The sequence below is a fragment of the Rattus norvegicus genome, chromosome 9, assembly GCF_036323735.1.
Source record: "Rattus norvegicus strain BN/NHsdMcwi chromosome 9, GRCr8, whole genome shotgun sequence".
NCBI lineage: Eukaryota > Metazoa > Chordata > Mammalia > Rodentia > Muridae > Rattus > Rattus norvegicus.
The window spans coordinates 46,881,802-46,896,485 of record NC_086027.1 but is presented as its reverse complement, the minus strand read 5'-3'; the positions used below and the strand labels follow the sequence as shown (position 1 = coordinate 46,896,485).

The following is a 14,684-nucleotide window of genomic DNA, read 5'->3' as shown; positions in this document are numbered from 1 at the left end:
TCTATGTATCTATGTCTATTTAAGCCATATATATATGTGTATATATATACATATACTCTAAGCCATATATATATATATGCATATATATTTATATATATATATATATGAGTGAAAGAAAATTGGATAACTGATTGAAGAAAAGGGTGCCTTTTTAAAAAAGATTATTCCTACAACTAGAATTCTTAGGGTTCTGGATGGCTTCATAGCCAGACAGCAGACCACTTAAGAGCTGTGGCCCAAACTGCTGTCAACCTAGAGCTGTGGGGAGACTGTACCTTCAACAGAGAAGCCAATCCACAGTTAGCATCTCTGAGAGAGGAGTGAAAACACAGGGTTTGTAGAAACACAGTGGCCTGGCCCACTCTCTATAACAAAGACAACCCCTTGGAAACTTAGCTGCACAGAAAAGAAACACGTGGGCACCTGACTGGGTTATCCTTAGTCCTCACTCCTCCTGGCTGGGATATCAGCCTAACAAGAGGGCAATGGCACATGTTTTCAAAGTTCTTGAAGAAAATTCCAATTCGGAATTCTAAATCCCAGCAAACTATTGATCAAGTCAAACAGCAGATTGAACATAAAATCATCTCCCTGAGCAGAAGTGTTTCCCTCCAGTTCATCTTGCTTTAGGAAATGTATTTCAGCCAAATGAAGGCACGAAGCAAGAAAGAACAATGTGGAAAGTCTAGACTGTAGATCCAAGAGAACAGGAGGAGAAATCTCCGGGGGACAGACAGATGTGTGTGGTCAGACCAGTTAGGAAGTCTTAGGGGGGTGAAGGGTAAGGACACAGGAATCTTGAAAATACACACATGAAATGCATACACACACATGTAAAACCATGCATGTGAATCTAATGCAGTGAAACTAATGACTTAAATACAGACAAAATTGTAGTACAACCTTACATAGCAAGACACAAAGGTTAGGTTCCCTTGATCCTATTAGCAACTTTTAATCTTTTAATCTTCTAGCTATAAGACTCTCAGAGGGGTCCACGTGCTCCTAACCTACGGCTTACCTTGGTATTGGGCAATATAATTATAACAATGCAGACGCTACTTTGTGGATTTAAAAAAAAATTAAGTGACACTTTGGAAGTGCACCCCACCAACACAGTGTTCTAAAAACAGCTTCTGGGAGGTAGACCTGCAAGCAGAAAGACAAAGCCCTGGTACAGAGGTGACCACCATGCAGAGTCAGGAGGTAAAGAAGAAATCTGATGCATCCAGAAAGACAGGCTTTGACCCAGGAGATAAAATATTGCAAAATGCAAGTAGGAGAAGGGGACGAGGAGTCATTTTCACAGAGTTAAATGAAAGGTATTGATTTGGTTCCATGATAATAATTTGATATTTCTTAAATAGTACCTTTACCATCTAGCTGATCAATAGGGGTAATCTCACTATGCTAAATGGAACCTTAATAGCCATGCAAAGACATTCAAGCAAGCTTCTTTGGAAGCTGTACATTCTCTGAGCCAATCAGTCTATCAAGGAGAGTGGCCCGACATCCCTGGATGCACTGTATGAACTGGTAGCATCGGTGGTGGACGCTGCTTCCTTATTTCTGGGGTTCCACTCAGAAAACAACAAAAAAACAACAAGAATCCCAAGCCCTTGTGGGAAGCTCAGAATGGCTCCCTGCAATCTGAAAATGGCCTCAGGAGGATGAGCGTGCACAAGAGACATACAATAGGACGCCAAGTGTCCTGTGAATGAGCAGCATCTCCCAGCCTTGCCGGGAAAACCACATGAGTCCCACCTACCATGCTCAAAGGACCACTCTCTCCCAATCGTCCTGGGCCTGACTAACACGGAAATACTAGTGACTCCCACTTACTACTTAAGTTTCCAACCGCTCTTGTCCATTGTCAAGAATTTCTTCTAGTCTACTCCACAGCATGTGATTTTATGGAAAGGGCACCCATGGGGATTTCTTAGGGTACCATTGTACCCCAGCAAGTCTGACCAGACTTACAAAGCTGAGTCGCCAAGGCGCCTATGCTGACGATGCTTTATGGAAGGACAGATCATCGGGGCTGTTGGACAAGCTGTTCCCTCAGCCGGAATATTCGTGACTTCGTTCTAGAAACATGAGAGCTGTTGTCTCCGACCCTGGCCGACAGCTTTAGAGGTACCGTATGGTCTACACCAAAGAACACCACGCCTATCTCACTCTTGCCTGATCTCAAGGAGGTGCATGTTCAGAATACAAACCAACACTAGACTTCTACAAAGAAATCCCTAGGATGAGAGCATCAGAAGAAACAGAGAGACCAGGAAACACTGGTCGACATAGCTCTAAGCATGGGCCCCAAAGAAGGGGGGCAAACCAGTGACCACTGGGCACATGCTACAGCCTTGATTACAAAATCCAGAGAATGCATTGATATTTTTTTCTCAGATCCAATCACCAGGTGATGTATGCCAAGGTCCCCAAAGATGCCAACCCTTTCTGTTGTTGTAAAATTATAAAAATAAAAGAGTAAGGATTGTCTTTTACCCTCTAGGTCCTGCACCTCAGTGCCTCAAGATATCTGCTAGATATCTTGGTGGAAACACATCCCAGCCCCACACTTTCCTACATTCAAACCCTCACATAAAAGAACACACAACACAGTAATCTTAGATCCAATTGGTAAGATATAATTGCCCACTTAAACATACAAAGCCCAGTACCATCTATCCCTTGAGAACATTAATAACAACCTATAAATACACAGAACAGAATCTTAACATCACCTGCCATGGCTTCTCCCCTCTCTCCATCTCCTGTCTCCTCCTCTCTCAGTTCCCCATCGTGTACTTAAACAGTCCCTTTCCCACTTTTTTCATTACTAACTCTGCCAACTATATCAACTGTTCAATGCTCCCCCCCCCCCTCAGGTTCTACTGGTTCAACTGTCGCCAACTGTCTTCTCTAACCCTATTCTCTGAATCTAATCCCCCATCTCGCTCCCGACTCCTCCCTCTCTCCCCCCTAGTCTCCTCCTCTTCCTTCAAACTTCTCTCCCACCCATCCTTCCTTCTCCTCCAATGACAGGCCTCCTTCTATCCTGTACCTGCCCCTCACCAGTACTTTACAAATTCAATGGAGAGGTGGGTCTGGTGAAGTCACCTGAGTTCTGAGTCCCTGACTAGGCAGCTGTCCTTGGGGCAGTGGAATTAGCATCAAAATACAGTAACTTCAGGGCAAACCACAACATCTTTCCTGTTCACGTTCTTGGGATTAGGCTGCTAGAAACAGTAAAGTTACAGAACACTTGGTGCTTTTAACGTTCCCCTTCAGTGATAGCATGCTTCCATACCAGTTGCACTGAGAACTCTCACTAAATGTTCTTGTTCTTTGGAATCGCTAAACTCTACCTCCAGGATCCCAAAATCACTCCAGCGGCAGCCCAGTTTGCTTATCGGTGCCTGCTGAGTCATTTGGTCAAGGAAGTCTGTGACTGCTGTGATTAAGATAATGCATGGAGGGCCAGTGTGCTTTCTGCCCTTCTCTCTAGGGTTCCCAATTATGAGAACAGAAGATTTGCAAACTATCTTTGTGACTAATAATTCAACTCCGTTCGGAGGCTTGGCGAATGGGACAGAGCCAGCCTCCCTCATCTCCTCTCTTGCAGATTTTCCAGGGTCTTCCTCCAACCCTAAGGACATCCAAGGTCTTCACTTTGTGAAGAGCTATTAGGATGCTTAGGGAATGTTACAGGGGTGGAAGCTAAAACAGATGGCCCTCACTCCTCCCTGGATGCCAGGGGTGCTCTGAGCTCTGGAGGAGACTTAATTACTGAAGGCAAGCCCTCCCAGCCCAGTGCTCCCAGGCCAGTGCTCCTGGCCTAGTGCTCCCAGCCCAGTGCTCCCAGCCCAGTGCTCCTAGCCCAGTGCTCTGCTCCCAGCCCAGTGCTCCCAGCCCAGTGCTCCCAGCCCAGTGCTCCCGGCCCAGTGCTCCCAGCCCAGTGCTCCCAGCCCAGTGCTCCCGGCCCAGTGCTCCCAGCCCAGTGCTCTGCTCCCAGCCCAGTGCTCCCAGCCCAGTGCTCTGCTCCCAGCCCAGTGCTCTGCTCCCAGCCCAGTGCTCCCGGCCCAGTACTCCCGGCCCAGTGCTCCCGGCCCAGTGCTCCCGGCCCAGTGCTCCCGGCCCAGTGCTCCCGGCCCAGTGCTCCCGGCCCAGTGCTCTGCTCCCAGCCCAGTACTCCCGGCCCAGTGCTCCCAGCCCAGTGCTCTTAGCAACTTCAAAGGCTATCATGAAAAGAACCCCAAAATGTCTTAATTATTCAATGCTGAAAGTCACTGAAGCTTGGGGATCTGTCACATGGATGTTACTGATGCTCCTTTGATGTCACTGCCGGGTATGTGGCCTAACATCTGCTTATACACGTTTCTCACACGACACTATGGTGTACAAATACACTCTGGGTCTTTAGGAAAAGTTCTCAAGACATCTGCATCTCTGGGCACTTGTCTCTACCCACTCATCCCCAAACACATTCTTTGCTCTTCTTCTCTGAGGGGCCTGCTCTGTGTAGACAGATGCTTTTCCACACCAAGGACTAGACCCTGTTTTCCTCACAGGTCCTGGAACAGCCGGCCATGGGAGGCACTGACTGAGAACAGAGGGGAAAGGAGAAAAGTCAGAGCAGTGGTTTCTTGTCCCTCCCCTGCTCTTGGTTTCTGGCTTTCACGGTCCCTTGCTGCTGCTGCTCTCTTTGTGTCCCAGTGGTTCCTGCTGACTGACTTGGCCTACCTTCATGTGGCTATAGCCCTTAATTAATGCAGACTGACTGAATGGCAGTTTCCTCTCTGGACTCTGTCGATAAGTTCTCCATACTCAGTTCTCCAGCTCCAGACAAGCAGGCACCACCACCCCCAAACCTACTTTTGATAGTTGGGCAGCATCTACGCCTAGAGAGCATCTGTGAGGCGGGAGGAGTGCTGGGATCCATTCAGTGAGAACCCTCCAGTGAGGAGGGAAGGCTTTAGCAGCAGAAGGAAGTGGCAACGTGGGTGTGGCTTCTGCCGCCTTGGGGATCATGAGAGGTGAGAGCTCATTCTCAGAACAAGGTACCAACCAGTCAGAGAATTTCTTTTGGCCAATGTTATTTGTGGGGTGTTTGCATGCGTGCGCGCGTGCGTGCGTGCGTGTGCGCGCACATGCATGTGCGTGGATATGGCGTCTTCCTTTGATTTCCCCAGTGTCCTGTGCTGAGAACTCTAGCTGCTGTGTGGTGCATTGCCATTGCAGTGTTGGCTGAGTTTCCTCTCTCACCCTCCCTCCCTTCCACCTGCCAGTCCGTCTGAGATTTTGGCTCATTGAGGCCTTCACGCCAGTACACGTTTAGCTCACATTGTACTGGTGTCTGGGGATAAGGTGGCTGGTTTTCACCTGTCGCTCTTTCTCAGATGACAATGTCATCAAGGCATAGCCATGATCTGTGACTTCCCCAGCTTCATGGGAGGAGGTCTTACACTCTCAGAGGATGTTCTTAGTGCTAGAGGTCAAGCACTTCCCACCAGATTCAGAGACCGGCAGAACAGATGATTTCACTGTGGCATGAGAAAGGTTCACTAGCAGGGTTAAGTGATCTTTCTTTCCCTCTAGAAGAGGAAATTTAAAAACCACAGACAAAATGGGTTTTAATGCATGAATAACAACTGGTTCCGCTACTATCTGGAAACAAAGATATATATGTTTATCTGACATATATTGTGTATATATATATATATATATATATACATATATATATATATACATACACACACACACATATAGTTCAGAGAAGTTTCTCTTCCAGGTCTCCCTACCCAGCATTCCTTTCATGCATAGAGCCCAAGTCACAACCTAGCAGAAGGTCCTCAGAGTCACATGCTCTCTCCCAGTTGAACCTTACCCAACCTCACTCACACCTCTCCCCTGTCTGGAAAGCATTTTGTAGAGCAGCACACTGAATCCATCATGCACATAAAATCCACAGACCAGATTCCTCATTTGTCATGCCTTTGAGAAGCACACACATGAAACCAGCTGTGTGGGCATATCCCCAAGGCTTTGTCAGGGCTGCCGATGACAGGTTCCCACAACTTTAAAGAGATTTCATGCCTCCAAATCGTCCAAGGTGGTCAGGGCCGTGGGGATAAAGAGGGTCTTGGATCTTTTTAGTTGTGGATTCTGGAGGATTTGCTATGAGAACAACCTGCGTGTCTTAGGGAGATGCTCAGGACAGTACACTTGAGCTTTCTTAGACTGGGCTCCCACGGGGCCTACAGAAAGTCAGCGATAATTTTCTGAGCTCCTCACAGCTCAGCTTTGGGGCTATGGAGTTAAAAATGTGTGATCCTGAAAACAAGGTGGTACTGATAAAATGAGGATTCGGGGAGTTTCAGACTCAAGGTTTATTCTTTCCTTTCGTGGTCAGCGAGCCAAGCATCTGCCTCTGGGGAGGTCCTAAAACTGGTGGATTATAGATCGCAGGGGAAACCATTGGGCGCTCCCACACATAACCTGCAGGGTGCTTGCCAGACTGGGAAGCATAATGGTTATCATCTTACATCTGGTCTGCAGCCAGCCAGGGACTATCAGGAAGCCTAGGGGTGAAAAGCAAGCCCGGCTTCGGGAAAACTGTGACGCCATCCCAGGCTCGAGAGCCGAAGGGATAGCTGCGGATACTGGCACCTGGCTGCAGCACAGACTGTGGGAAAGCCTCGGGTCTTAGACTCCATTGTGGACCAAGCAGAGTGGCCACAGCCTTCGGAACACTCGTGGGCGTTTCTCACGGATCCCATGGGAAGGACCTTGGCTATGGCTATGCGTCAGCAAACTCTGTGGGGTGGGGGGAAGGCCTTAGGGGTTGAAAGCTTCTTCTTCTCTAACTTCTTACCATTGTTCCAAGTCACTGCCCTCTGCTAAGGACGTTTAGAATGAGCCTATGCATATGTATGAAGAGGTTGGAGTGACTTGCATGGATGATGGATGTTTCTTCCACTGCAGGATCTTAAAGGGCCTATAACCTGGCCTTTGCTATCATGAGCTTTGCTCCCACCAGAGATTTTTACCCTGGATCTTGGCCTTACTGGTGGGCTATGAGGTCAGATTAGTTGGCATGATAAAAATGGAATTAAAACAATATTAGAAATATTGCTTTAAGGAAACGATGTATGGGATTTTTCCATTTCAGAAGGTCATGCCAAAAAGTGGAGGTCAGACGTTATGGAGGTAAGATGTCAGATGCCCCTCCTCATTCATTTCTTTAAGGGAAATTGTGCTGAGCACGGAGGATGCCCTCCAACAGAGAGTGTGGGCTTCAGAACCCAATTAAGGGGAAGGAAGGCTGAGTTATGAGTGCTGTGGTGTGTCCACGACATATTATACAGACTAAATATCTTCCCCTCTGCTTGTCTGCACCTCAGGTTGGGGCCATCATTCTCTCCTTGTCTTCTGATGAAGATCTGGAAGTCAATGCCTCTCCTCCCTGTACTGGCTCCCTGGGCATCTCCTCACCCCTTTGCTCACTGCATACAGGCATTTGCTCCCACAATTCCATTGACACTCTCCTGGATGATGTCACCAGATGTGCAGCCTCTTGCTAAGTTGAATGGTTTTGGGATACCATTCTGTTTGATGTTTAAAAAACTCACTGAATATACATACGTACATACATACATATATACATACATATATACATACACATTTTAGACGGGACTTCTAGCTTCGTTATTGTTCTATTGTTGTGAAGAGACACCGTGTCTGAGGCAACTCATAAAAGCAAGCAGTTAGTTGGGGGCTTGCTTACAGTTTTAGAGGCTTAGTCCATGATTATCATGGGGGACAGACACATGGTGAGAACTACATCCTTATCCACAGGCAGAAAGGGAGAGACAGAGAGACAGAGAGAGATATTGAGATTGGGTCTGGTGTAGACTTTTGACACCTCAAAGTCCCCCACTCCCCCGCGCCCTTGACATACTTCCTCCAACAAAGCCACACCTAATCCTTCTAATCTTTTCAAACAGTTCCACCCCCTGATGACAGAAGCCTACGGAGTCCATTCTTACTCAAATCACCATAGTTTCACTAGGCTAGCCCATTCTTGCCTAGGTCTTCTGAAGTCGAGCAGACTGCCTTTGAACCCACAGGGATCTGCTTGCCTCTGCCTCCTGGGTGCTGAGATTAAAGGCGTGAGCTGCCATGCCTGGCTATTGACAAGACTTTTAATAATGGAAGGCGCATAAAGGTCAGTGCGGCTGAGTTTATTTACTGTTGGCACTTGGTACTATCTACTGTCTGTCGGGAGGGCTAGATGTGGTTGGCTGATTAGTACTTTGATTGTTCAGCTCTCAAGTCAAGGAAACTCCAGGGCTTGGAGAGGCTTGGGTACAGCAACACATTAGCTGGGGCAGTCTGACAGCCAGGGCTCAGAACCTAACAAAATACCTCAAGCGGATACACCATGGGACTTACAAAAGCACAAGGAACTGGCTAAAACTGTAAACAAAAACAAAAACAAAACGACAACAGGAATGATCCAAAAGGAAACAGTTGTGTAAAGAGTTAAATCCGTCATGTTATCTGTCCACTGATGATGTCGTCTGAAGACTCAGCAAAGCCACAGATGATGCTAAGTTCAAGGCCAAATATAAGATGGTTACAGGCTTTCTGACTGGGGGGGTAGGGTGGAGATTTATTTAAGGAGGAAAAAAGATCAACAGGAAACGCTCCAAATGGTACTGACGAGGCAGTGAGACCATGAGTTTGGTGGGCCTTCAGTAACTGAAAACCTGAATGTCCTCTTTACCTAACAACCCACCAGGTCTTAATACTCTTACTTTAATTAAATAATAAAAGGAAGTTGAAAGGAATGGGAAAAACTAGCCGAGACTGACTAAAGATAAGTAGTGAGATCTGAGACTTGGATCAGAGTCCAGGCGTTTGTTTTGTTTTTTAAAGATTCCATCTTCTAAAGACAGGATGTTAAAGTTAACTCTCTTAGAAACCGGTATGTGGTGGGTGGGTAGGACAGAGAGGATGTAAGAGTGGGTCAGGGTGCAGGCAGCTCTGGGACCCACCTCCTGCAGTGTCTTGCTCTGGTAGTTCTTCCTGGCAACCTCCTGGAGCTCCATGGCTTGCTGGATGTACATTTTCCCAACCAAGATTTCGTTTTCCAGCATCGACAGCTCTTTCAGTGAAATGGGCCAATTCAGCCGCTCCAGGGCTCTGTTTAAAACCGCCTTGTTTTCCAAGTACTGCATGGGCTTGACAGCATCCAACCTGAGAAAGGAAGAAAGGCTTGGGCAAAACCACGACAAAATAAGCAAAAGGAGGAGGAAGGGGCGAGGGGGAGGAGGAAGGAAGGAAGAAGAAGGAAGATGAGGAGGAGGAAGAGGAGGAGAAGGAGGAGGAGGAAGAGGAAGGGGGGAGGAGGAAGAGGAAGAGGAGAAGCAGGAGGAGGAGGAAGAAAAGCTACCAGTTTCTCCACAAACTCCTCGAGAATCATCTGTTGTCACAGATGTTAGGTGACAGAAGACCGCCAGCTGTGTCTTCAGGTCCACCTCCCTAGTTCCCAGAGCTCTCACTCTTCCAGAATAGTTATAATTAGAAACTGTCCTCAGAATGGTGGGAAACAAGCCTGGGCACTGGACAGAGCCATTTTAATCAACGCCGTGTTGCTATAGGACTGAGGTCCCACAATTACATCAGCTAGTGATGTACCCATCTTAGATTACTTTCATATGGGGGGGGGGCAAGCTGCCCAGGGACGCATTTATCAGCACGTACATCTGGAGTTAGGCAACATATCATGGAGTAGGGTGTTTTTGTTGCTTTGAGACAGTGTCTTTATTTGTAGCCCAGGATGAGCTCGAATTATGGCTCTCCCCAGCAGATTATGGGAAAGCACCATCATGCCTTCTGCATTTGATTTATTCTTTTTAAAGGGCAGCAAGCAACGTTTCTGAAGACAGAGATCGGAATGCTCATACAGTACTGGTGTGGCTGGAGGCGGCCGGCCTGGAGCCTTCTCAAAAACATATACTATGTGGCAAGTCCTTAAGCACAGAATTACTATGTGGTAAGCCCACTCCTCCCCACCATACATGCTTGACGTTTCGGAACGTCCATGCAGATGAGCACAGTGGCCTTATGCATAACAGTCGAAGAAAGCAGAAACGACTGAAAGGCCCGTCAGTGGGAGATCGTCAGTGGTGTGTGGAACAGAACTAACGCGCAGCATGTGCACCCATGTGTATGTGTGGATTTATGCCACGATTTGCATGAACTTTGAAAGGCTTCTGTTTTCCCAGGAAGGACTAGAAGACAGACTCACAAGTGCTACCTGTATGTGCTTCCTGTCACATGATGTATCAAGGGCAGGCAGTGATGGAAACAGAATGCAGACTGGAGTTAGAGGGGAGCTGGAGAGGAGGGCAACCGGGAACAATTGTGTCTTTCTTGGGGGATGAGTGTCTGGGGATGTTACACACTCTGAATACCACCAGACCAAACGCTTTGCGGTGGTCGGGTTCAGTTATGTAAATTTCACCAGCATTTCAGAACTGAGCTAGAGACGGAATAACTTACTTCTCTTTCTCCTCTTCAGACAGCGCTTGCCAGACAATTTTATTTAAGCGCCTATTGAAAAAAAATGCAACATTAATCATTTAAGAGCAATAACTTTATTTCAAGTAAAAAAAAAAACTTGACTGCAGGTTCTGAGGGGGTTGCACCAGAAGACCAAGCCAGTTGCCAACTTACTGGGCCATACCACGGACACCCACTTAAACCGTTAATCTCAACTTTCCTAATGTGCGACATTTGATAAAGTTCCTCATGCCATAAATTTCTTTTGTTGTAACTGTAATTTTGTTACTGTTTTGATAGACTGATGTGTGACCCCCTGAAAGGGTCATGACCCATAGGTTAAGAGCAGCTGAAGTAGAGGTCACGTAGGCACATCTCCCTCCTAAGGAACTCTGAGGAAGCCTGTGGCTGGCTAGGAGTTGTGCCAGTCACTAAGAACCTTTGCTGTCAAGAAAGTGTGGTTGTAAGCCAGCTGGTCCTTGCCATCGCTGCATTAGCAAGTTTCTCACTGGCACAGCAGGTAAAAGCGCTTGCTGCGGGGTTGGGGATTTAGCTCAGTGGTAGAGCGCTTGCCTAGGAAGCACAAGGCCCTGGGTTCGGTCCACAGCTCCGAAAAAAAAAGAACCAAAAAAAAAAAAAAAAAGCGCTTGCTGCTGAATTTGATTTCCCAGTGGAAAATAGGACTCCCTCAAATCATCTCCCACACAGACGCCGTGTTACCGCACATGCACTCACGCATACGTGTATGCACACACACATGCACTCGCAAGAGAAGTAATACAAGGTTATCTTCAAAAAGTAAGTTTTGGGCCATGCAGAATTATCCCTCCTCACTTGCCTTCTGCAGACCCTCTTCTGCCTGGATTCTGAGAGCAAAGGGAGTCCGTGGGGGCTGTGAGCCATTTATTCGGGATTCCCGTTTTAAGTCATCCAGTCTGACCTCCCTGTTGTCTGGATGGCAGCACAAAGATGGGCAGCCAGGAGAAACAACTCAAATATCCACCTGGCTAGCTGTCAGCGTTGGGGACTGAAGCCCGGCACTGATCATGCCTTCAGAGAGAGGCCAGTGGGCCAAGAGAAAAGGAAGTTGCCATAGTGGTGGCTCCTTTCCTTGGCACCAGTCAAAGATGCTTCTGTGGATCGTTGACTTTACGCAGGTTGGGGCTGACCCAGGATGGGGCAGGGCCTATGATTGGACAGTGAGAAAGTGGGGCGGGGACAGGGCTTTGGTAAGGGGAGAGAGGAGAAAGAACCAAAATGAAGGCAGAGAAGGATGATCCAGATCCACGTGGCCTAAAATGGCCATGGGTAGTTGTGAATATTTCTTAAGGGGTGGGATTTTATAGGTCAATTTATCTTATCCAGGTGGGTGGTTTATATCATTATTGATTGATTGCGAGTTTATTGTGTGGATGTTTTGTGGAGTGTAAATTTACTGAGATATATCTGATTGCTAAACTACAAGCTTCTGGAGTTTTGATTTTAATGGGTTGCTGGGAGTTGACACTGTAACCATTAGGGGGCAGATGCTGGGAATGTGAGCAGAGTCCGCAGCAAGAGAGCTGTGAGTTAGGTGGTCTCTGCTTGGAACTGGCGTGGCAGTGACCCGCTTTGGGAACTAGATGGATGGAGAGGTTGCTGTTGGGCTCAGACAGTGGCCAGAGGCAATGTGGGATAGAGATTGGGAGCTTAGTGGGTGAGACGCTTTGCTGACTGATATAGATATACCCCGCTAATGCCATATGGCTCAATGATTTTTAATATTTCCACAACATGCTTCTTTCAATGGACCCTACCCAGTCTGTGACACTATGTTGTCACCTTGGGCTTTGTGAACAGCAGGGGAAAGAACACTGGGACATCACCTTCCACAGGATGGGCTCTTGTGACCACTGAGGTCGGCTGCTATTAGCACAGCGCCCAGAGAATACACTTTGGGTGGAGGTGCTATTCTGCCCTGTGTGTCTGTCACCAGTCTGGACGGGTTGGGGAGGCAGGAGAAAGGTGGCTTGTATGGGGGAGGAGCTATGGTGGACCTCAGCTTCCTTTATTCCTGTGAGACTCAGGATGACGAGAGTCTCTCTTCCCTGGTGTAGTTCTGAGGACTCTGAGCTGGTCTGTGCATAACGTATATATTGTGTCTGACGCCTGCAAAGCTTCTGTAAGTGATGGCAGAAAGTTAGCAAGAGTGGGGGCTGGAGAGATGGCTCGGCCGTTAAGAGCACTTACTGCTTCTGCAGAGGACTAGGTTTGGTTCCCAGCATCCACCTGGTGGCTGGCGATTATCTGTAACTTTATGTCTGTACAATCGGATGCCTCCTCCGAACCTCCAAGGGCACCAGGCATGGACATATATATTCGGGCAAAACACTCGTACACATAAAAGAAAATAAATGCATCTCAAACATAAGAAGAGTGGGGAAGAGGGAACTAGGCTGGCCAGCGCTTTGGTCTTACTTCAAGGTTTGATTCTTTGGGTTCTGTTAGGAAACTGGGTTCTTTAGTTGCTTGGTTCAGGCAACAGTGATTAGGGCTTCTAAGACTATTTGGTTGTCTCTGGTTTTCTTAAAGTATGTTCAATACTCTCTTCTATCTATACTTGCAAGTGGACTCAGCGTCATGTGGAAGCTGGGGGCATGGGCAGAAAAGGGACTTAGCTACACATGTCTGGCTGGCTCAGTGTCCTGCCTCCTCCCCTCCCTGTCCCCACCCCCACCTCCACCCCCGCAGTTCCCACCCACAGCTGCTATGTGATCCTGTTTGACAGAATCCTTTGAAGCTCTGTTTTCTCGGGGATAAAACAAGGCTAACACCACCTGTCTGTGGCATTGAGAGGACAAAACGGAAAGCATATACGCAAAGTGCCACAAATACCTCAGCGTTCCTCTCCTCAGGGAGGATCAGAAGATGGGCGAGCCCAGATACACAGAGAGCCCATGTGGGTTTAGTTAGATAGCATGGATCAAATTTTAACACATTCCTTTAGAAAATATTTCCCAGGGGGCACACACATATTCATAACATCGGTGTCCCCTCTCGTCCGAGGGTACTGTTAATATTTTAATGTGTTAGCGAGTTGGTGGAGTGCTCATGGCAAAGCCATGGGGTGGGGTGCTGGGAAGGTATTGGATTTGAAAGCTTTTTTCTGGTCCAGACCCTTAATTCTGGCTGCTGGTTTTGCAGCCATAGGCTGGCTATAGCAAGAAATGACTCTCTACAGAGCAGTGGGTAACTGTTGGCGCATCGTAAGTGCGACCAGCGTCAGAGATGACCTTAAACAGAGTCATCTCAAGCACAGCCCCAGAGCCAGACTGGAACTGAGACCTCCTATGGGTTTGAGGACTGTGATCTTGACTTTGGTCATCAAAACAAGCTGCAAGAAAAATGCTGGCTCTGAATTCAAACAGCCGTAGAGACATCCAAGCTTGTGTTCTGACACACAAAGCCTAGACTCTTGAAATACAGAGGGCTCCCGCCCATGGACACTGTGTCCAAAATAGCTCCGTTTATGTCTCTGTGAGCTTCCGTTTGCTTAGTCATCCCTAGCCTGGGTGGGCTTATGGGTGTATGACACTGTTTATTTTCAAGGTGACGTTGGCTTACTTTGGGGAAAAGCACCACAGAGATGTGATCCTGACTGCGCAGTGCGGTCCATTTATACCGATGAGAAAGTTGCACACCGGTGAAATACAAAAATAATAAAAATGGACCTGACATTTATACAAACAAAATGGTTCGGTACTATTGCATGCAAGGCCCAGGAAGTTCTATATAATATTTTTGGTTCTATATAATAATATTGCTACTATTAATACTGTTAAACAAATATTAAATAACTTAAACACCTAGGTAAAAAAACTCAATATCGATTAAATGAATAAACTTAAGTATTAAATATCAAACTAGAGTGGATGTCATTGATGTGAAAAAATTATTATTGCTGAAAGTACAAGTTGAATATCTCTTATCCAAAAGTTTTGGGCCCATAAACGCTTGGGATTTTAGATTTTGAAATATATCTACATGTAATATAATGAGATCTTAAGGATGGGACACAAGTCCAAACACAAAATTTATCTTTTTTTTTTAATCTACCTACACACACAGTCCAGGAG

At 47.0% G+C, this 14,684-nt stretch overlaps 1 protein-coding gene across 12 annotated transcripts in view; it reads right to left on the bottom strand.

The window, feature by feature from the left end:
* Vwa3b (von Willebrand factor A domain containing 3B) overlaps window positions 1-14,684 on the bottom strand; it is a 169,130-nt gene that overhangs the window by 18,951 nt on the left and 135,495 nt on the right. For all 12 annotated transcript variants that reach the window (XR_010054626.1, XR_010054627.1, XR_594349.4 and 9 more), the window contains 2 exons: window positions 10,570-10,620; window positions 9,060-9,261 (listed from right to left, as the gene is read on the bottom strand). Coding sequence is in view for 3 of the 12 variants with exons in the window: in XM_063267598.1 (XP_063123668.1) it covers window positions 9,060-9,261; window positions 10,570-10,620 (253 nt within the window). In the remaining 9 variants the exon portion in view is untranslated. The remainder of the gene's footprint in view (window positions 1-9,059; window positions 9,262-10,569; window positions 10,621-14,684) is intronic.